At 38.6% G+C, this 23,490-nt stretch overlaps 3 protein-coding genes across 4 annotated transcripts in view; 2 read left to right on the top strand and 1 right to left on the bottom strand.

Annotated features, from left to right (window-relative positions):
* Nucleotides 1–1,426, top strand: part of LOC117554309 (antizyme inhibitor 1-like) — a 35,885-nt gene extending 34,459 nt beyond the window's left edge. Inside the window, exons 11-12 of one of the 2 annotated variants that reach the window (XM_034228698.1) lie at nt 44–261; nt 366–1,426. In XM_034228698.1, coding sequence (XP_034084589.1) covers nt 44–261; nt 366–480 — 333 coding nt within the window. In that variant the 3' untranslated portion in view covers nt 481–1,426. The remainder of the gene's footprint in view (nt 1–43; nt 262–365) is intronic. The other variant, XM_034228706.1, reaches the window with a different exon arrangement.
* A 266-nt stretch (nt 1,427–1,692) lies between these two features.
* On the bottom strand, nt 1,693–7,271 carry LOC117554329 (Krueppel-like factor 10). Its single transcript, XM_034228723.1, is given in 6 exon segments — nt 1,693–2,295; nt 3,771–4,485; nt 4,488–4,520; nt 5,187–5,297; nt 5,871–6,065; nt 6,929–7,271. Coding segments are annotated over 5 exon segments (1,266 nt in total). The 5' UTR covers nt 6,057–6,065; nt 6,929–7,271; the 3' UTR covers nt 1,693–2,074.
* A 9,681-nt stretch (nt 7,272–16,952) lies between these two features.
* Nucleotides 16,953–23,490, top strand: part of ubr5 (ubiquitin protein ligase E3 component n-recognin 5) — a 41,392-nt gene continuing 34,854 nt past the window's right edge. Inside the window, exons 1-5 of the mRNA XM_034230058.1 lie at nt 16,953–17,035; nt 18,792–18,836; nt 18,953–19,034; nt 21,351–21,427; nt 22,882–22,984. Of these exons, the coding sequence (XP_034085949.1) occupies nt 16,953–17,035; nt 18,792–18,836; nt 18,953–19,034; nt 21,351–21,427; nt 22,882–22,984 (390 nt within the window). The remainder of the gene's footprint in view (nt 17,036–18,791; nt 18,837–18,952; nt 19,035–21,350; nt 21,428–22,881; nt 22,985–23,490) is intronic.

The raw sequence follows: 23,490 nt of genomic DNA, 5'->3' as shown, positions 1-23,490 counted from the left end.
CTCTCATGTTAAGTTGATTGGTAAATAAATCTGTGTGTGTCAGAACCCCCCCATGGATGCTCCGGTGTTCAGCAGCAGCCTGTGGGGCCCCTCTGCAGACGACCTGGACCAGGTGGTGGAGCACTGCCTGCTGCCTGAGCTCAACATCGGAGACTGGCTGACCTTCTCCCAGGCAGGGGCCTACACCATGGGACAGCCCCTCCGCACCACCCCCGACTCACCAGCGCCCCCTGTGTACTACGTCATCTCCTCCAGTGACTGGTAAGGGACATCGGCCATTGACGGTTTTCACATTTGGAGTGAGAAACTGAGAATATCTTCTGTGTAGATGTTGTCTTCGTCTGACGTTCATTTCCCTCCCCCAGGTATGAGATGCAGGACACGGGAGTCACCCATGAGGCTACACTGAAGAACTTCTCTTTGGTCCCTTGTTTCCACAATTCCTGCCACACAGAGGCCGCTCTGTCTGTCCCCGCGTAGCAATCATCAGACTAGGAAGTCTTTACTTTCCTGCTTTCTGCTGCTAGCTTCCTCTGGTCCACATTCCACGGGGTTGAATGGAGCCGACTGAGCCGATATAGCTTTTTACAAACCCCAATACACAATAAACTAAGCGATTAAACCCTAAGTAGATGTTTTAAGTGTGCAACAAAATGGATGAGTCCTAAAAGACAAATGCATTCTTCCCTTTGTTTTGCGCCGTTTACACACACAGTAGACGTATAATGATTCTAAATGATTATATTTAACAAATTCTCTTATCTATGTCTACATTGCTTTTGCCAGTGTCGTGAAGTACAATATGTATAAGTGACAGAAGCTGTGTATTTAAATGAAAACACAGTTCTGAGATATTGTATTGTGCTTTGCTACAGGATGTGTATTTATGAATTGAATTGGTTGTATAGTTTATTCAGTTTGATCAGAGCTTGATTTCCCTTCTAACATTGATTACATGTTTTCCTACTCAGTGTTTTGAAGCTTGCAAATGAAAGCGTATTCACTCATCTGTGAACAAAGCCAGTGTCATCATGAAGTCCTCTCGTGTAATAATGATCAGTGCAGTCTGTTCTGGTGTGGTTGAGAAGCTGAACTAGTGTTTTTCTAAAACGCTAAGTAGCTTACTCCCTGACCAGTAAAAGAGCGGCAGGTAACTGTTATACTTCGAAGTAATAAAACCGGTTTATTATTCAGCACGCACTGCAGATGGAACAAAGGAAGTGCTGATGGATAAAGAATCAGCTAACATGAAATAACAAAGCATTTCTAATGCTAGAAACATTTAATGCTATTTCTATGTTTGAGAATATTTTTTCAAGATCTAGGACTGCTTTTAAAATAATATGAATTCACTATCTGTGTTTAAGGCATGATGAACTCTCTGTGATCGTCAACACGAACAGCAATAAACACCTCAATGACTGGACTGTGAATCCCTGTGTTGTATCATCATACACGGAACATTAATATTAACGCTTTCAGAAACTGTTTCATTACATGATGACTTCATCCAATTCTCCTTTTATAAAAATGATCTAATGCAAGATGATGATGGGGCTGTATCTAGTCAAAAGCAAAGTTACTCTTGAGCAGCATATGGTTTTTAAGTCTATCATTACATGTTAAATAGACAGCACCAATGACCCTACAAAATATGCGAACAAACACAAAGTACAGTTCCCTGCAAAAAAGTGTTGTGCCAAATATCTTTTTATTACAAATATCTTTTTGTATGGCTCAAAAGAACAATACTTAACATTCTTTGGTCAAAAATCACTCAACAGTAAACATGTTTAGCATTGATTTGTAAAAGTGTACAGAACAGTATTAACAGTGGATCATTTTAGTGTAGATGCTCAGTTTGAGTAGTTTGAATGTAAACATCTTATTCAATCATCAAAGCAAAGGAAAGACTTCACATGCACATTCATCTGATTCAGCAGTGATGAGAAGTGTTATGATCTGACAGTTGTGCATATAACCGGCACACTACATATTCCCAGCATTTCATTCTGCGTCTCCTCAGCATGTCTCAGAAGGCTTTTGTTGAAGACACTGTGTGTGAGCAGTGATGTCAGCAGACTGGATGACCTGTAACTGCGCAGGAAGTCTTTCTCTCTGCGAGGTGTCTCCGTGCGTGCTTGGCGAGGTGGTCGCTCCTCATGAAGCGGCAGAGGCACACGGGACAGGCGAACCTCTTCTCCCCTGTGTGGGTCCGTCGGTGGCGGGACAGCTCGTCGGAGCGAGCGAATCGCCTCTCGCAGCCCTCCCACTTGCATCTAAAGGGCTTCTCTCCTGTTGGAAAACAGACACTGAAGTTAGAAAATAAGGCTTTTTGGGTCATTTTTGTTTGCTTCCCTTTCTGTGTCATCTTTTGCATTGAAAGCTGACCATTGGCTGCTTTGTAAAATGTCTTCGAGTATCTATATATGTATTGTGTATCTTGTTTTGTATGTGTTTGTACGGCGGCCTTGAGAACCTTGAAAGGCACCTATATAAAATAAATGAATTATTATTATTATAAGGACTCCATATTTAAAATGCATGTACTTTTTTAACCTTAGTGTTTTTGTCCTCAAGTCAAATTTGATCTGCCCTGGTTTGACTGCTTAGGATAACATATAGTAGACATTGACCCAATTCTGTGTAACACATTTTCAGCCCACTTAATTCCAACAAATACATACAAATGTTACATTTATTTCTTGAATATATAGTTATCAGTCCAAATGTGCGTCAAACTATACCTAATTTAAAAAAAGTTAATAACAAAAAGCTTAAATTAAATAAACCAGAGATGCTATGCATTTTAACGTAGCATGCAACCATCTTATCTTGTGGCAATTAGATGAAAGAAACCCATATTTCTGATATTCAACATTTTGAATGGGGACAAATGAAACCCGATGAAAAAAGAAGGTTAATGATGAAATACTATATTGAAGTAAAAGTTCACATTTTGAGTGGGGGTTATATCAGGTACTTATTCATAGTCAATAGATGGCGTCGGCATTCCCCCAGTTTGGAGAAGTAGACCTAAGAACCAGCACTGAATTGAACCTGTTTACTGCTGGGGATGGGCAGCAAAACATTGTTCATCGTAAGAAAATGACCACCAAAGAAAAATCAACATTAAGCTACATTTATAATATTTTCAACACTTTACTTGCTGTCAGGCAGCTCTTTCTGATGGGAGACTGAAGCTGTTCTATATCCATTACTACAATAGACAGCATTTCATATTAAATTCTGTTTATTTTAATGTTATTCTACATGTTTTTAAACTCAACTGCAACATTGAGCTTATTGAATTGTTATTTTTTGACATGTAAATAGTGTACTGTACTTCATCTGCATGACTTGCACATTGTACTTGTAAGACAGTCTTGCACTATTTTATTGTACTCAGTTCTCCTTGTACTATTTTATTGGTTTTTACATTTGTTTTATTATTGTATGTCTTATATTCATTTTGCATTGTTGGAGGGGCCTGGGACGATTTGCATTGCCAACACTATAGCTACTGTGCATATGACAATAAAGACTTTGAATCTATGCTCTCTGACAAAGAAAACTATTTGACCTCTCAAAACATTGGGAGTTGCTGGTCTACCGCTACCTCAATTGGTTAGTATGTTTGTATTATTGTGTGACTATGATCAGTTCGTATTCACAAAACTCAACCATCTACCCTTTGTAATTCACTGACTATGTATAAGTACTTCATAAACCCCCCTTCAACTATCCCTTTAAACTCCTTCCTGTCGTACCTGTGTGTGTCCTCAGGTGGGCCTTGAGGTGGGAGCTCTTGAAGTAGGTCTTGCTGCAGTCCTCATGAGGACAAACATGGCTGCGGACACGGGACACCTCGGGCTGCGGCTGGTTTAGTCTTTGCTCCAACAGGGCCAGCCCAGGCGCGGGGGCGATGGCCGTCAGCTTGGTGCCCCCAGAGGTCACCAGGGCCGGCTGGACGTAGAGAGTAGGAACAGCCAGCTGAGGGACGAGGAAGAAGACCTGGGCCGGAGGAGCTGCTTGTGTTGGGGGACGGTGCTGTGGTGCAGTGGTGGGGGATGGGATTTGATATCCGTTTGGGTTGTCACAGGCTGTGACAGGAAGAATGTGGCTGTACAGAGTGAGAGGAGAGAGCTCAGAGCCAGCAATCTGAGATGAGTTTGATTTATACTCAAGGCTCTTCTGGCTGATTTCAAAAACAATTGGCAAAGCCGCAGTGTGAGATCTCTGTGGCCCGACTGCTTTAGAGTCAGACTGTTGGACAGCATCTTGCCCATATTCACAGCTAGAGTCTTCTGTATGAACGGGAGTGAGTCTGTCCTCCCTGGAGGCAGGATAGGCGCTACAGGAGCCGCTCGGGCCATCTGAAGTGTGCCGGATCACACTGGTGCACTGGAAGCGTTGCTGTGTGTGCTCATGAGTCTCTTCTGCTATTCGCTGAAATAAGGATATCGCCGGGGGGAATGGGTGGCCTCAAAGTCGGGCGGACTGTATGGCGGTGTCATCCACTGGAAGGAGAGGAAGGTCATTAATTGTAATGGTTGACAAACAAATCTTATTTTGAATTTGAAACAAAAATACTATACGAGTATCTAAGGGAGAGTATAAGGGACACGGATAGCATTTTCATATCAAGAATAACGTCTAAATGTTGAAATAAAATTGAAACGTTAGAGGCAAAACGTCAAAATAAGATTTTGTTAATGAAGTAGATTTTTTTTTTAAGGTCTAAATGTTGATAATAAATTCAAACTGTTGAGAATAAAGACGGAATATTGAGGATAAATGTCAATTTGTTGAGAATAAACAAAATACGAGAATAATGCATTTACTGAAAGTTTGACTTTGAGTGTCAAATAAAAAAAACTATAGGGCCGCACTCTAATGCTCTTCCTCACTATTTTCATAGTTCAAAGTTGTTTACTTCTGTCAGTCCCAACCCTAAAGATATTCACTTTAAAATTATATAAACCAGAGAAATGCTTGAAATCTCCATATTTAAGAGACAAGAAACAGCCATTGTTTACATGAGAAATATATATTTTGCAGCCCTATTGATACAAGTGCTATACATTTACTTAATTTACAAACTTAAAAGACTAGATTTGTAAAACTACAAGTTGGTGTAAAGTAAAGCTTTATATGAGAACCCTCTGCCCAAATGTATCCCTTACCAAAGGAGACTGCTGCCGCCCAACAGAGCCATAGAGGATACAGTCAGGCTGCGACCAGTCTGAGGACGCACTGCAAGTCTCCCACTCGATGTCCGACACCAAGTTGACAGTCTGATAAAAGCCCAATAAATTAGAATGAGACAACACCATGCATGGATTGTTCTTTCATGAGGTAACGATAATCAATGATCAATATATGACACAATATGTGTCGATCCTATAATAAAATGGAACATTGAGCAGACATCCACAGATGTTAATCAATGTTTTAAAGCTTAATGATTTTGCCATTCATATATATATATATATATATAGAGAGAATATATAAAGGGTCATGTGAAGAGAGCAGATGAAAGCAGACCAATGCAGGACAATTAATCCAATAAAAACACACAATAAGACAACACATAAAATAAAGTGTTCAAATATGCTAAATATGTTGATGTCTTTTGTATGGTTTTTATTTTCTGTGAAACGGCTGTTAATCAGCATGGGGTTTTATTACAGAGGTATTTATCGAAGCAATCATGGGACAGCCCACATGGAACAGTCCATTTCTTATGGATTGCATCAAGTTTGACATTACACCATTTATGAAGCCATTTTTGGGGGGAAATTCTACAGAATTCATAAAATGATAGCAGACTTTTATATGAGAAGTCTCAGCCCATGTGTATCCCTTACCAAAGGAGGGTCCTGCGGCACAATGGAGACAAAGAAGACACAGTCGTCCTCTGAGGATGGAGTCAGGGGTCTGAAGCTCTCCCAGCGGTTAGTCATGGACACCAGAGCCTCCGCTGCCTCCATGTCACCCAAAGGAGCAGGCTGGGATTCACCCTGGCGGTCTGAGGCGAGCTCCTCAAATTCCATGTTGACAGTCTGATAAAAGCGCAAACATTTGAATGAGACAACAGACCATGCATGGACCGTTCTTAATAATAATCTATGTTCAATATTTGACACTACGGAAGAGAATTAGGGCCACATGTGTTCTGAGAAAGTCTGAGAAAAAAATCTGACTTTTCAGGAAAAAAATAAAACATTTATTCATCTCAAATTCTGAGGTTGTCAGGGAAAAAATATATATAATAGCTTTATCTCTAATTCTGACATGTTTTCTCAGAATTCTGACTTTAATCTCAGGTTTAAAAAATAAATAAAATCACTTATGGTCAGATCTAAAAAATAAATAAAATAATAATGTGGCCCTAATGCTCTTCCGTTTGAGACAATAACTGTCAGTCATTATATAAATAATAGAATGGAAAAACTGAGCAGACATGCATGGCGACACAAGGTGAATCAATGTTTTAAAGCTTATTGATTTTACCATTCATCTATATATAGAAAGAACATACAAAGGGTCATGTGAAGAGAGCATGATCAGCTGCTGCTCTTGAGCACTGGGGCCCTTTCACCTACATCTACTGGGGGACAAAAGCCCCAACTGCTGCTTACACAACCCGTCACACAACACTTAGCAACCCCTCCCTGACCCGAACACGCACACGCGCGCACACACACACACACACACACACACACACACACACACACACACACACACACACACACACACACACACACACACACACACACACACACACACGTTGGATATAGTAGATAATATATATTTACATTCAAATATATATATATATTATGTCTTTATATCATTTAAAAGAGACACTTCTGGTTATATTATGGTTTATGGAATATATGACTATGTGAAAAATGTGTTTACTTACATTTTATGTGGATCTATGTTGTGTTCAGGAACCCGGTTTAACTGCCGTGTACTTGTCCGTCCGTGTCGACTCGGGTGAACACTTTAAACTAAAATTGTGACTGATGTCTTCCAGTTTCTTTTACAGACTCATCACCATTCTTCGTTTCAAAGACGGTGGGGAAAAGATGGGCGTGGCTTAACGTCTTGCCCAATAGGGCGCAAAGGTGTGCTGAGCGCCAACCAATGGGAGAGAGCCTCGGTGCGTGATCAGGGGCTGACGGCACCGTGAAGACAGAGTGGTACACAGGAGCATGGGTGTGTGAAAAATATTCCTGATGGTCACACTTCCCATCACCCCCACCCCCACCCTTTCAATACACACTAACACCCACACACACAAACACACACACTACTGCCTTGGATGACTCATTTCACCCTTGACCCACATCTTGTATGATTTTAAAGAGATGCAATCAAACAGTACTTTCTTAATATAGGTCCTCCAGATTTTATGTCATGCTCAAAGCATCACAATAAAGTTCAAATACTTAACAATTTCCCAAGGAATGTATCACTACCACTACTATCTCACTTTCACCTCAAGTGTTGTGTCAAATACAAATGTTATCATTATCAGATTTGTCTTCAGAAATATTCTAATGTTGTCTTGAAATATGGGCTGTAAAGGATATTATCTCATGCAGGTCAGTTAACCGCTGTTTTTTGTTGGACGGATTAATTTTGTACCTGTACTATGACAATAAAGGAATTCCATCGCATTTGGTTTGACATTAGTATGAATCTTTTTTGACAATTCCACAAACATGGCAGCACACGGACTGCCAGACAAACTATCAGCCTGTTTGCTCTGACATCTCTCTGTATAACAGAACATTTGCATGTTCGTATCCAGACCATGATCCACACCCATTAAATCCTGTCCTGTGAGTGTATTGTACTCTGTTTAATAATTTAATCATGCAAAATTCACTTTTTGATGTCATTTATACATAAATATGTGTGTTCCCCGGTGTGTCAGGGAACTCACGCAGCGTCAGAAAATAAAACCCTCTATTTGTTCCTCCGTACCCAAATCTCTAAAAACGGGGGTACAACGGAGCTGATCCAGATTTGCGTCCGATATGACGTAATATCGGAAATGTAGGCTGGCTTTACACCCACGGCGCTATCAGAAACGTTGCTATCAGAAACAATGCCCGACTGTTTTGGACGTAATATGGTTGGTGCATGTTTACATTAGCATCGCTAACACTCAGAGCTAACCTGTACTGGATAGAGCATGTGTGTGAAGAAGCAGGAAATAAAAAGGAACTCACCTTGTTTATTTTATAAACCGCTTATTTCACTATTTCACTTTTTTTAAACTATTTTTCTTTTTGTATTTACTTTTTAATATTTACTTGCACTATATGTTTCTGTTTTTCTGTATTATTGTGTTGCACTGTTGGAGAAGCCTGTGACCTAAGATTTTCATCGACATAACTACTAGCTATGTTCGTATGACAAATAAAGAACCTTGAACCTTGAACCGGCAAGAGAGAAAGACTTTGAGCTCCATACTGTTTCAGAAATAATCCTTGATAATCCATGATATGGCATTTCATCACCGCAGAATCTGCCGGTAGAATCTCCCACATGAGCTCAGCCCCCTCATTTTAAAGCTGTATACCCCAAATCAGCACTTTTGAAACAGTAAGTGAAATAGAGGGATATGAGGCATGGCTAGAATGGGTGATCTGTTTGGTATTTTCAGCAAAACACTTCATAGACATGTTTTTTATATATTTTATATATCTGAGACCTATGCCTAAAATAGCATGATAGGTCCACTTTAAATCCCTTTGACAATCCATTTCTAATGAAGAATCAACTAGCTCCAAATAAAAAAAGTTGAACTGGCTTGACATTTTCACGAAATAAAACATTTTTTTCTGTTTCAGATTGATTGCTGTTTCAATGATTAAGCTTATCATCCTCTGGGTGAAAGAGGTCAGGAGGGGCTCGGGCTGCCCTGCTGGTGATTAGGTGAGTGTCAGCTGTCTCCACCCTCCTGCACAGCACAGAGCCAGAACAAAAGGCCGGCTCTAGACACACAATGGAGGAATACACACAGACAGAAACAAGCACTGTGTGTTGTTCCTCAAGAACATATTTAGGAATGTACTAGAGTAGTGAGTCTGAGTGCGAGGGAAATTACTATTTTCTCTAATTTTTGTCTCTTTAAATATTTAATTTCCCATCTTGACATCCTGATTACAGTTTGGAGAGACATCAGTTTAAACTGAAACCATTGTTCACTTTGTGTTGTTCTCTCTTGAGGGGGTGCCACTTATCCCAATACATATGTAGGCAATTTACCCACTACTAAATGTGCAGGCTACCCCATTAATATGTATTGTGTGTAGTACAGAGAATTGTGCACAAATAATATTTTTAAAGGAAAAGTGGGCCCTAAGCCTTTTTATGACTCCATCAAAATAATAAAAAAATCCAAAATGTTTTTTTTCTATTAATTTTCAGACAGTTAGATTATAATCTAATTTGATTTTTTTTTTTGTATCTGATTTTTCTGCAACCAGAGGAGTCTCCCCCTGCTGGCCATTGGTGATCATTTAGGTTCATGGCACTTTGAATCTCCCAACCTTGTGTAAGTGGAAAACTGAGTTGCCAGAGTACTCCTTAAACTGCTTTAATTCACTTGTTAAAATGTCAAATGGAATTGGCTTGATCAAAGACATGACCAAAAACTCAAAGTAAATTCCTTCATTTACTTAGGGGTTTGTCACTAAGGGGTTGCGGAACAGGATGAAAACACAAAATGTACCTATTATCACCCGATAAAAGTGCTAACAATTGCTCATTGACAGTTCTGAGTCATGTTTCTGGTAACCTAAAAACATGTCATTTTAATATAATTAATTTGTACAGCTTTAAACTTAGGTTATAATACTTTATATTGCATGTCTTTTATAGATAGTGTTGTGGCAAACAAAATTATGAAATTATTATTATGCAATAATGATATTGTCCAGCATGGTCCTTTTTATAATGATGGGGTTATCAAGCTCCCGATATTACAGTGAGCGCTCATGGCACAAAAGAGCACATTTTTCATGGCTCCTGTGTATGTTCCTGGTCGTGGGCCAATCAGGTTGCCTAGTTTTAAGGTGTGATGGATGGAGACCAAGATGTTTGGCCCGTTACAATAACCATTAGCCATGCTCTATTGAGCAGATCTTTACCACATCCTCATGGTAGGGTGAATTGCCCTAATGTGGGACATTTTTTGCATTTCAGACTTCGGGAATATTTTGCGATATGAAGCCGATACAATAAATCAACATCAAGTACCATTCTGAAATCCCCAGGATGTGTCCTAATCAAACCAAAAGACAAAATGCAGATATTACACTCATAAAAGAAATGGTAGACATATAAGTACTCTTAGTGCCAAGTTGTCTCAGACAATCTGCTTTTCCTAATGTGGGACAGTTCTGTGCAAAATGTGGGACACTGAAAAGTATATGTTAAAAAGCCTCAGTCACCTTAATTCATGTAATAAAAACATCTCAGGTCAGTAACACTCAAAGCTAAATGTGCAATACCATGTTCAGCTATGTTACTATTTATAATGTTATTTCTTTTACAACAGAAGATGTTTTTCTTTAAATTGAAGTTAAATGCATCAATCTAATGCACTTTGAGGGCAAAATTAAGAGATTTATGGATACAGCTCTCAACACTCATATGAAACAGAACTGTATATATGTCAATAATCCAAAAACCATTAGAATATGCTCACAACCAATAACACATATTTGATAAACTCCTCTCTCCTATCTTTATCTTAGTCTGCATTCTTTCTTTTTTATTTATGCATATTTGACTAATCACTCCCCTTTTACACTGTGTTTTTTTTTTTTACTGACCTATAGCACATATTGGAATGATTTCTTAACGTAGGCTATTTTTTACAATGTGTGTTGGAAGGATTTATTAAATTACTATGAATATTTGGGCTTAAATTAATTGCCATCTCTTAAACTCAGACATTAATCCCTAACATTATCTCTGACTTTGTCATACCATTTTAACAGAGATGCAGCCAACCCCAATTATTTAATATGATTTGCCCTTCACCTTAAATATCTAAAATACTGCATTAGAAGACTAAAGCCCTGTAAATAACCATTGCTCTTGCACAATCCATGCCACTTTTAGACCTGTCCCACATTAGGCAAATCATACTGTCCCACTTTGCGAAACATGTTTCCTAAAGTGGGACGATGGAACATTTGATTGAAATAAAAAATATAGAGTATATTTACACCATATTATAATATGTTCTGATGAACAAACATATCATAAACACATCCTGATAAAAATTTGCAAGATTGTTTTATTTATACGAAATTTAAAACCTTAACATTAAATTTGTCAAAACGCTATGTCATTGACAATTGGGTGGTCTTCACACATGGTACTTCCTGTTTAAAGGTTTTTCCACCCTCATCTGTGATTGGATATTTGAGAAGTCATGTGATTTTGATCGCATGACATCACAGCTTGTGTTAACCCGTAGTTTCATTGACTCTCATTTGTTTGCGGAAGACCTACACCCATTTGAGCTTAGGTGTCCCACATTAGGGCGTGTCCCACATTAGGGCAACTCACCTATGGACAAACAGATTTTGTGGGAATCTATTGGCAGCATTATCCCAGACATTATGGCTTCCTAAACACAAGTCAGACTAGGTCAACAAGGACTCACTGTTCTCTGTTAAGGCCCTGACACACCAAGCAGTCACCAGAGGACTCGCCGACGCCGACGTCGGCTGTTGCGTCGCGGTGTTCTCCTGCGTCTTGGCCATGTGTCGCACGGGAACACACCGCAAAGACTTCAGTGCGTGAGTGGCAATAACTCTCCTTACCAGCAGGCGGCGGTAGTGTGTATTCGTCATTAAAAATAGGCAACAACCGGAAGACAGAGAAGAAGAACAGACTGCGTAATATAAACAACAACAAATAGCGTGTGCAAACTGCAGCCTGGTTATGATCCACTGCTGTCTGCCCGTCTTTGGTGCTCCACAACTACCCGAAGGGGCAAGTCTCCTGTACCGGGTGTACTGGGTTCGCAGAGAATCCCACTTCTTCCTCAGCTCTTTCTCTGAAGCACACAAATAAACGATGTAAGCATTGTGGCTAGTTAGTATGTCAAATTCATATATATATATATGCAGTGCCAAACTGCACAGCTAGCAACAAGATAACAACAAAACACAAGGTTGAAATAACAAATTACATTTCACGTTAACGTCACTGTACGCTGGCAAACAATAAAAAGCCAACAATATCTGCGAAAGAGCTCAATTGATGAAAAAGATAATCTTACCCGAGAAACCAAGTTGCGTTTCAATCTCTCGCCAGAGTCCGGTTTTCACTACCCGGTTCGAGTACCTTTTCTCTGTGATGTCGTACAGAGCTGGCCTCTCCTGGATCAATGTGATGAGCAGGTCTTCGTTTGCGTCATTCCAGATCGCCATGATGAGATGAAAATGAATATCAGTCTGTGTGCCTTCTTAAATCGTTTGTTTACGTCCCTCACTTCCGTTTCGCTTCTCATGTACTGATTCGCTAGCTGAACAGCCAATCAGAGTGATTGTTTGGTCCGACTGCCAGACCCGATGCATGGCCGATTCAGGCATGCATCGGGTCTGGCAGTCCAAATAAGGCGTGTCACGGTCGACGGTGCGGGACACACCAAATTGAGTTTGGGCGACAGGACACGCTTCGTCTCCCGACTTACGAAAACAGCCGAAATCGGCCTGGTGTGTCAGGGCCTTTAACAGGCAGAGTTTCTCCTCATGGTGAGTCCTGCCCTGGACCTGCACAGATATGTCCCAGGCAGCAGTAACAGGAGTTATTTAAAAGTCTTTACTCTCCAGCCAGTGATCGTGTTACCTCACTGGGTATATCTTATCCTCCTGGTAGTGTCCTGACTGACAGGAGCTGGTGCTTCTCAGCTGATCTAAGAATGGATAAGGTAGATGTTCAATAAGTTATCAGTGGTAATAGTTTTGCTTTGGGTCGTAAATGCTAACCAACAGTTCAACAATCGTTGTACTAGATTGTTAGAAGGTTCTGCAAACCTGCTCACTTTGCCCGAATGATTATGTGCTCCTGGCTCGGACTCTTTGTACCCATATTTAACAGAGGTAATTTGATAACCCGATGCACCACCTAAAAATAGCTCCAGGAATTTCCTTTTTTTGTTTGACTTCACTCTTAAAAATAGTCAAAGGTTTTTTATGCAGGGCAGTGGAACTGGTTTCATTCACCTCTGTGTTGAACTCAAACTACATCCGGAAAAAAATCTAAAAATGTGTTTCAGCTGGTTACATGCTGGTTACAGCTGGTTCAGCTGGTTACATGACATGTAAAGTTAGACCAAAGTTTCAAATGAAAATATAAATGGTTTTCTCCAAATAATGATATCTGCCTTATTGCCCATTCATTTAACTTAACATATGTTGATGCAATGATATGTGCTAAGAACACTTAAATGCAAAGGTTGTATTGTGTAAGTAAGCAAATAAAGAAAATATGAATACATTATTTAATACAAATCAAATGTGCACTTTAATACAAAGTGACATTGTGTATTCTGGATGTGCACCTAATACTTAATTCAACTTCTATTCAGTTCAGGTTATAAGGATGTGACTGCAGACTAGACTGGTTAAAAGCAGTTCAAGTAGATCATTTTGAATAGTAACACTTATTTTAGCTTTTTCTAAATTGGAAATTAAACAGATCAACTTGGCAGATGACATAATGATCAACCTGACCTGGAGCAGTCAAATTAGTCAAGTATCATTTCATATTATATTGACATTTATTATACTGACATCAAGTTTCATTTCTTGGGAATTTATTCAACAACTAATTTTACGGGCAATCCTGGGCAGAGTTAAAGGTTTTATTAGAATTATACAGACATTACATAACTTTATATGTACATATGCACATGACCACTCTGTGAGTATGAAAGAGACAAACTAGCACTCCACTCTGCTTAGCTTTCTGGATTCAGGTCTCATTGTGAAAGGTCAATCCTGCCATCTGCTGGTGTAAAAGGACAACAGCGTTTACTGGATTAGCTGTAGATGACAAAAACAACCAAAGATGACATAATCTTTCCTTTTACATTTAAATGTTTTGTCCACTATTATCTGTTTTCATTATCTTAACAAACCATGGTGATAATTTGTGAACAAAAAAAAAGTTTTTTCAGCACGACATACAAAATGTATTCTTGATTATCATTTTAAATAGTAAAATAGTTTCAATCTAACAAAATGCGTATCCTTCAAAATAATAGGAATTTGTGTTTGATGTAGTCTCTGTATGTGTGTATGTTATGATATGCACTTGAAATTATCTTAATTTAGGGAAATTCTTAAATGAGGTTAAGGTATTCGGAGTTACGTACAGCTATTTTAATTGATGATAATTGCATTGTTTTATGTAAAATGTACTAAGTTGGTGCACATATTTTTTTATACATTTATAATACTCATTCTCTTATGTAAAACAAAAGATAGAGGATATTCTTGATATTACACACCAACAAAGTTGTTAATGTGAGGGACCAAGGCGGAAGATACACGGACTCCTCTCGAGCTCAGATCTAAGTTAGTTCAGTTTTCAATACAATTCTAATATAAGAATAGCAGCTCTTATTTAAGGGTCCCACATGAATGTCAATTCTGAGAATAATGGTAACAATATGCCAAATATAACCATGTTGTTCCCTTAAGATTTGGTGACATAATTAAGTCTTTGATGGTCACTCACAAGGGTGGTTATTGTGTCATGACATGTTAACATCCCTCATGTTAACATGTCATGACATCGACTCAGTAGGCTCTGTTTATTTCTTAACTGCACAAGTTAGGTATTTAATTTGACTATTTTTTAAGCCACTTTACATGGAACCATGGTTTATTTTATTAAAGTGAGTATGTATTACAGTGGTTTGTTAATGCATTAATAGCTAAATTATTTGTCTAGAAACCCAAAATGATTCATCTTAATGTCTTAGCTATTTGGATTGTATTTTCCTTGCCTGTAAAGCAGTATTCTAGCAATACATAACCCTTTCTCTGACCTTTAGAGTACAGAAATGGACCTGAAAATGCTACAGAGGCTTAAAAAATGCAACTAAACCCATATACATAGGCTGAACTGTGTAAGAACAAAGACTTTTCAGTGTGAAAGTGTAGTATTTATAATTACAGTCGTCTTGCCTTTCTTCTGGAGGCCAATCCCTTCCAATTTAACACATTTCCTGTTTGTGCTCGGGGTCCAACCAGCGCAGTGGTTGCATGTGCACTAATCAACACACAGAGAAGAAGCTTGCTAGAGTTAAGATGGCGGCATGTGGGTGAGGAGGCTGGGATCTAAACTCGAGGTTTTTCGCTATTAAACGATTCCTATGAATCCACATATATACAGTAATCGAACGAATAACAATTTCTACATCTTTCACACGCCTGTGTGTGATTTTGGATTGACCCCATGACATCTATTCACTTCGTGGTTCACCCGTTGCCCGGGACTGAGGATCAGCTCAATGACAGGTATTTTGTTTCAGGCCGTGGAAAAGAAGAATATAAATCAATATTTACGTGCGGGGTATGGGATATAGTGTTCGACGTTGTATTTACGAACGATGTTGACATTGTCATGCATGTTTAGTCGGGTTTAAATAATTGAAATGACCCCCCAGGGTTGGAACAAGGCCCGGCATCTTGAACAATCCTCGTTAGCCTGCTGCTACCCAAACAGTTGGTCCAGCGCTAGCTACATGCTAGTCCGTTAACTGGCTATCGTGGAGCAGCTAAAGCTAGCAGGCTGTTTCCTTGATTCTCTGGAAGGATTGGCCCACAGTCAAAGTTGAGATAGACAATGCGGGTTGGGGGATGGGGAAAAGAGAGGGAAATAAGGGTCGTAAAACACATAACTGTTGAAAATATTCGAGTTTTCTTGGATACATTATAAATACACTCTTTTGACATGTGTCAGTGTTTGTTTTGTGGGCGTCTGGTTGATTATCATGATCAATGAAGTAGCTAACGTCAGCTAACTGATAGCTAGCTGCTAATGCTAGCAAGCTAATTCGCTACCACGCTCTTGACAAAGACAAATATTTGTGTTTCAGTGTCTTTTGGGCAGGGGTGTCTTTGCAAGGTTAAAGGGGAAAAAAATACTTCCTGTCTTCATCCGCAACAATGATTGTATTTTCCTGTTTTTAACATTGCGCACCGAGATTATTATCTTAAATATGCAGTGAAGAAGAGTTGGCAACATTACATCCAAATATACAGGTATTTACTTTTATAAGGGCCGGGGACATGCACATACTTTTGAAGTGTGTATTATCAGTATTGTTGTGTTCAGTGTTAACATGTTCATACAGTTTTCTCTTATTTTCATTGTTACTCGAACATTTAATTCAATTGCACACAATATTTGTAGGAGTGACATGCAGCTGGCATCCATCACATTGCAGTTAATGGGGTTTCTTTTGGAAATGTAGAAACTGAAGTGATCATGAGACACTAGTATTTGGAAGAGAGGTCCAGGACATTGTGTGCGACCTGTATTTTGGCAGAACATGTGATTTATGATAAACCTATTTATATCATCCATTGAGATTGAACTGATTAATGAGCTGTTCTACTTAAAGAAAAAGTGGTTGAGAAGTGTTTTTAGAATGACCTTGAGATTAGGAACAAGTAAAGGCTCAGAGTATTTGAATGTTTTTGCAAGGTTGGTGTACTATTTAACCCTTGGGCACCAGCTTTGGTCTGACTGACATGGAAAGCTCTGTTATTCTGCTGGTTACTCTAGTTATTGTAAAGTCACTCATATCTCGATGGTATGGACTGTTGGTTCCCTTAAAGAGGTCATGGCTGTTTCATCCCCAGGCATGCATGCCATTGCATGCTACAGTCACCATGTGCTGCTGGGAGGCCCCCTCCGCTTTCTTCCCCATGAAGGAACTTGCAGTTGTCAAAGCAGATAAGTGCCTCTATCTGAAGTAAACATACTTGGTCCTACTTGGCTCATTTGAAGTGCTCGCTGGGCATGAACATTTCCACATCCAAATGCCAGTGGTTTGCTTGACCTCAGGTCTCCTTATATACATTAGTCTAGCACAGTGGAATGGCAAATAGCTTTCCGCTGTGCTTATGTATTGTGAGGAGATGTCTTCCATCACCATTCATTTGTAGCACAATTTAAAGAAAGTTTGCACTTTTTATCAAGCAATTGAAATTAACAAATACATTCAAATTCTGCTTTTTCTTAGGCCTAGTACCTGAACCACATCTTTTTATAGCTTGTCTCTTGTTCTTATGAATTAGATTTAATATAGTACATGTAGGTAAACTACTGGTATTAATATCTAGGTTACATTTGGTTTAAATAGTATACCTGATCAGTAACTGCACTGCTATTAATGTTTATATTTGTGAATGCCCTACTTTCCTTCAATCCATAATGGACAATTGGCATTTGTTAACATCCTTTTGAGTTAGGTCATTCATCATGACAGGTGCCCTAGTACTTATTTGACTGTGTTATGGCCATGTATGGAGGAACAGTTTACAGAACTATATTTTCAAGATGACATCATAGGCCAAAAAGCTTGTAAAGGTTGATATTTGCTGTATTATTTTGGAGATGACACAAGACAAGTATCGCAATATAATACTTTTCAGACTAATATGTAGTTAAGCATGTTTGTATGATTGTAATCCCACAAAACGGTCAGATTGTCTGTGTATTAGATGTGAATGTGGAAGAAAATGGAAATCTTGGGTGGAAACAATGATCAAGTTAATTGGACAATGAAATCCAACTGCCAACTTACAGGCAAACCAATTAGAAAACTGTTTTAAAAGTGAAAGAGCAGTTAAAAGTTCCCTGAAATCCTTGAATTTATAGTTGTCTGTAATTGTATCATAGCTAATTCAGATAGTGTTATGATGATCTGGAAAGCTTGACACTTGATCTGCTTGTAGTAAGGAGGCAGTTGTTTTTTAGTCTCAAGTTAGTTATTTTCTGGATTTATATATTGCTTAACTTACCAAGGTGATATATTGCGCTTTTAAAAAAATGTAATTTTAGAAAATCTGTCATTCATCGTCTTATACATACATTCCGAGTTAAATTGTTATGCTATCACAACAGGGGAATCTGCGTTTGCATTTAACTCCCTGTAATAGCCAACATCATAACAATTATTTGTGTGTAATTTTAGCCCCTGTTGCAGACAAACTAGGGCTGCTCAATTAATCGCAATTACGATTTTGGCTTGCAACGATTATGAAAACAACATAATCGAAATAAAACCATTGTTTATTTAAACTTTTTTTTAAATTAGTTTTTCAGTTGAATTCTACTTAAAGTTCAGGGGAATCAACTGTTAAAAACATTTTGTTCAACATTTTTTTTCCAATAAATGGATGTTTTCAAAGTAAATGGATAATCGTTTTTAATAATCGTGATATCAATTATTGACCCAAATAATCGAGATTATGATTTTGACCATAATCGAGCATCTCGAATACAAACTAGTCTTCTGAAAATCGATGCAGTATCAAACAATACTCAAACAAATGTTTTTGTTTTAATCCTTATAAAATATATTTATCCTCATATAAATGGTGGTTCATGTTTTGAAGCATCTTCCAGCACTTCATTTTGGAATTGCATACATTAATCTGCATTGTATCTTAAACGGTTCTCGATTTGTATTATTATTATTAATATAGTCTTTATCTATTTGTCAGGCTCCGGGAAGTCTCAGAGAAGCTCAACAAATACAGCTTTAACAGGTAAGTGTGTGTCAGCATTGTAACTGCAGGCTGCTTTGTTTAATGTAATGATCTATTGCCTTATCCTGAATATTGTCTCATTTGTCTCTTTGTTTGTTTTCCCTTTTCCAATGCAGTCATCCACACCTTAGTCAGCTGGAGCAGGCGACCCTAAAACAGTGTGTTGTCGGTCCAAACCATGCCGGATTTCTGCTTGAGGTAATGCTATGAGACATTACATCATTAGCATTAATGAAACACTTAGGGATCCAGAATATATGTTTTATTTACTGCCAACCAAAACAGTTAACATAAAGATGGTCAATATTATCACATCACCCCTGACTTTGCTATGTCATTCGCTTCTGTTTTAATTTCTAGATTTGCACAAATTGTGGTACGGATTAAATAGATTGTTTTAGGGCTGCTCGATTATGGCAAAAATCATAATCTCGATTAGTTGGGTCAATAATTGTAATTGCGATTATTAAATGCGATTATTCATTGACTTTGAAAACATCCATTTATTGTACTTTAAAACAAATGCAAATAATAATTTTAACTTTTTAACTGTTGAATTATACGTTCAGGGTAATCAACCAATACAAAATAAAATAAATTATACATACATGTCTACATTTAAATAAATAATAATAAATACCAATAAACAAGATCAACAAACATGTTGCAGTGCACTGTCACAACCTGAAAACTCCTTAACATATAGCCAACATGTTGGTTCAACATATTCAACATATTCCACTCACTCCACTCGGTCAATAATTGATATCACGATTATTAAAAACAATTATCCATTTACTTTGAAAACATCAATTTATTGGAGAAAAAGCATTTGAACAGTATGTTTTTAACAGTTGATTACCCTGAACTTTAGGTATAATTACACACACAAAAAAAAGTTAAAATAATAATAAAAAAATAATCGTTTTATTTCGATTACGTTGTTTTCGTAATCGTTGCCAGCCGTAATCGCGATTTAAAATATGATGAATTGAGCAGCCCTAGATTGTATGTTAGGTTTTTATTCAGAACACAAACTAAATGTAGCCTGAAATCGCCAGACCAAATCTCTTATGTTAATTAGTCTTCAGTTAGCTTCTCAGTTAAATGTTCTATTTCCACATGGGCTTCCTCGGCTGTCAACGAGTGCAGACCAAAATGCCTCTGGATGCAATGGCCCCTTTTCACAGCAGCCATTTTGACATGTCATTGCAGGCTAACAGGTGTTAACATTTTGCACTTAGGTGGACCATTGTGCTGCTATAATAATAATAATAATACATTTATTTTGGGGGGCGCCTTTCATAACACCCAAGGACACCTTACAGGGCATAGGGGCAATATAGGGAACAATTAAAACAGTGGATTTAGTGAAGTATCAGCTGGGGTAAGACGAGACAAACAACAGGAAATGGACTATAGAAGGACACAAAAGGACACAGGGTACAGTTTATAAAGAAAATGACAGTTTAACAGGTGGGTTTTGAGTTGGGTTTTGAATGTTGTTATGGAATCATACTTTTCGATGTGTAGTGGCAGGGAGTTCCAGAGTCTGGGAGCCGAGCAGCTGAAAGCTCGAGCACCCATGGTTTTGCTATGGTGCATGCTAGCTCACTGGAATGGCTGTGACATACTAATTAGAAAGAGACTATAATTATCCCTACAGTAAAATAACAAAATGGCTGCTGCGAAAATGGTCCATTGGATGGATCTACAACCACTTTTTAGCAACAAAACATGGGACATAGCTCTGAGCAATGGAAAACAGACGACAGCGTTCAGACATGAGCTGGTAAATTATGATTTTTGCATATGAATCTTAAGCCAAATCCTTTTGGAAATAGGTTCTTTCCCAACTAATTTAAGTGTTTGATTAGATTTCCTCAATCCAAAATATACTGTCCATAACGTTAAAAAATTACACCAAAGCAGCTTTAACCGATGTTTCCACATCAGCTGCAGCCATCTTGTTTGTTCTGAAAAAGTCTCATCTGTGTTTATAACACTCATCATCTCCAATAGAATGCTTTTGACTGGCCTTTCAAATCTCAAGTTGGTTTAGATCTATGTAAAGTTCAGGGGGCCAGACTCTTCTGCCAGAGCAAATAAAACACAAGCTCGCAGATACGTCTGGTTCCTTGGCAAACCCCAATTAGGGTAATCCAGTTTGAACAGGGCTGTAGACAAGCTGTAGAGGCAACATGTAGTAATTGACCTTAGGGGGTTTGAGCTTTGACAGAAATGTCAAACTGCCAACTGGGGTATGCAAGTGGAAGTGTGTTCCTTGTGAGTGTGGAGTCAAATGTTGTGCCTTCATTTTTTGCAATGACTTATATCTTCTAGCTCCACTGAAATAAATCTACAGATATACACATTTATAATTTCCATATGGACTCAGGGTGTTGGGCTTCATGTCTTTTTTATTTCTGGCTAATTTGATAAACAGCACTCTATATTCAAGTGTTTTTATTAGTCAAATGTGTGACACTGAAAACCATGAATGCATCTCTTTAGGATGGCCGCGTGTGCAGAATCAGCTTTGCTGTCCAGCCTGATCGCCTGGAGCTCAGCAAACCGGAAGGCAACGATGGGTGAGTTTTCTCTTTACGATCGGATCTGCCCTCAAACCTTTTTTGCACCAAGATGGAAAACAGATTGCTTGTGGAGATATCTTGTACAATATGCACTGAACATGCTCCCTTGTGCCCCTTATGGCTACGTTTGCAGCAGTTGGACATGTTTTTTTTTCTTTAAGAATAAAACTCAGTCTCTTTTCTACAAAGATTTAAATCTCTCTGCAGTATAAAATATATCTGATAAAGGTTCTCCAGCAAGCATCTATTGCAACGGGGAAGCTTTGGTGTTGTGATTTTTATGATTACAATGTCCATGAGTTCATTCTCACTACAGAGCTGCTTTTTAGAGAGTTAAAAGAAAGTTAAATGCATTCCAGGAACATTAAAAATATCTGGCCTACTGCTGCCTTTTATTCTAATTTGTACACCCAATAACCAACAGTTAGACGGCTTCCAAATTGTTTCATTTTCTGTAACCCCGTTCCCTTAATGGCTGTGCAAGTGTGTTTCCAATGTAATAAAAACCCTTTTTTACTAGCTGCTCTGTTTTGTGTTGGCTGAGAGTATATTTTTTGGGTGAATGTCTCTTTGATAGTTGTGGATATCCTGCCAGCAGAAAAATATCCAACAGTGATTTCAGAGCTTCCAAGGCCCCTGTACCCACTAAATATTCATGTGAAGGAGGCTGTAAAAGGCTTCCCTTCTCCAGATGTTTCTGCAGAACACACGTTTGTTCCCTTGTTCAGACTTGCACATGAGATGGTTTCACACACCTTTTCAGTCAGAACTGTTGTGGGCTGCTGATAGCCTATTTAAAATAGGATGGCTGGTTGGCTTTGGCAGGATTATCAGCTCACTCAGCAAGGTCTAATGTCTTCTGTGATTTTGAGTCGTAACAAAAGTCAGGCAAGTTGCACTAGCCTGTTGTCTGAATTTCATGTTTTGTCTGTATTGCATTTGAATCATTTGAATCCCTATTTCTGCTTTGAATTGCCTCTTAATACAATATGGTCAAATGATCCTGTTCTTTTGTAGAAATATTTCTTGTCATTGTAACGTTGTCTATTTCATGTTCGTAAAATTGTTGTCATTTAGTTTAATTGATATAGAAAAACTGCATTTATACCTGAATATATTTAGAACACATCAGTTGAGTAAAATTAAGTACTTATTTTGCAGCTGTCGCAACCCTAGAACCCCAAGAACTTTTTATAAAAACGGAAAGTCTTGATCGAGTAACGAGTTGCAGCCAATTCCGATTCCCAAGGGTGTTGCCATGCTAGTCTCCAAAATGCCCCCTCCTGTTATACAGTGCAATATCAAAGAAAATTCCTCCTGAACCAAGGGGTATTATTTAACAAACCTCTGGCAAATGTAGCTTCTGTTAACCTAGATATTAAAAGAAAGTATTTTTGTCCTGTGTGGGACTTTTCTAAGTTTGTAACTGATCTCCCATCTTCTGTTTCCAGTTCAAAGTTGAGCAGTGGTTCAGGGACAGGAAGGAGCTCCAGGCCAGGCAGGACTAGTGATCCGCCCTGGTTCCTGTCTGGCTCTGACACACTGGGCAGACTGGCAGGCAACACCCTTGGGTAAGTTCTGGCAGGGTTGGACAGAGACAAGCGCACAGCACTGACGCTGCAGCGGGGTAGGGGTGCATCTACTCTAAATTTGCTGTATGCAGTCTTCTTAGTGCTTTTGTTGACACCTGGAACATTGAGTTCCTCCTACAAATATTGTTGTTGTGGGACCTAATATTAAAATGTTTGTCCTCTTCCTGTTCTACATCGCATTTTGACATATGAGCGTTCAAACTGACTCATCCACCAGTATTATTTAGACTCCCTCTCAATCAAAGCCATTTCTCCTACAATGTCTGATTAAATTAGGAAATATTCCCCCAGTTAATTTCTTCCTTCCTGTAAATGCTTCTGATGCAAACCCTTCTCCGTCTGCGCTGCCCTGTCTCTGCTGTCACAAAGACTAAATCCACTTAGTACCCAGATGTGTTTTGAGTCTGCTCTGTTAGTCAGATGGGGTTTTGGCAGTCGTGTATGACCATGGCCTTGCATTGTGTAACA

Source organism: Gymnodraco acuticeps, unplaced genomic scaffold (genome assembly GCF_902827175.1).
Source record: "Gymnodraco acuticeps unplaced genomic scaffold, fGymAcu1.1, whole genome shotgun sequence".
Taxonomy (NCBI): Eukaryota; Metazoa; Chordata; class Actinopteri; order Perciformes; family Bathydraconidae; genus Gymnodraco; species Gymnodraco acuticeps.
The sequence above is the reverse complement of the archived record's forward strand: the minus strand, read 5'-3'. Positions and strand labels throughout refer to the sequence as shown.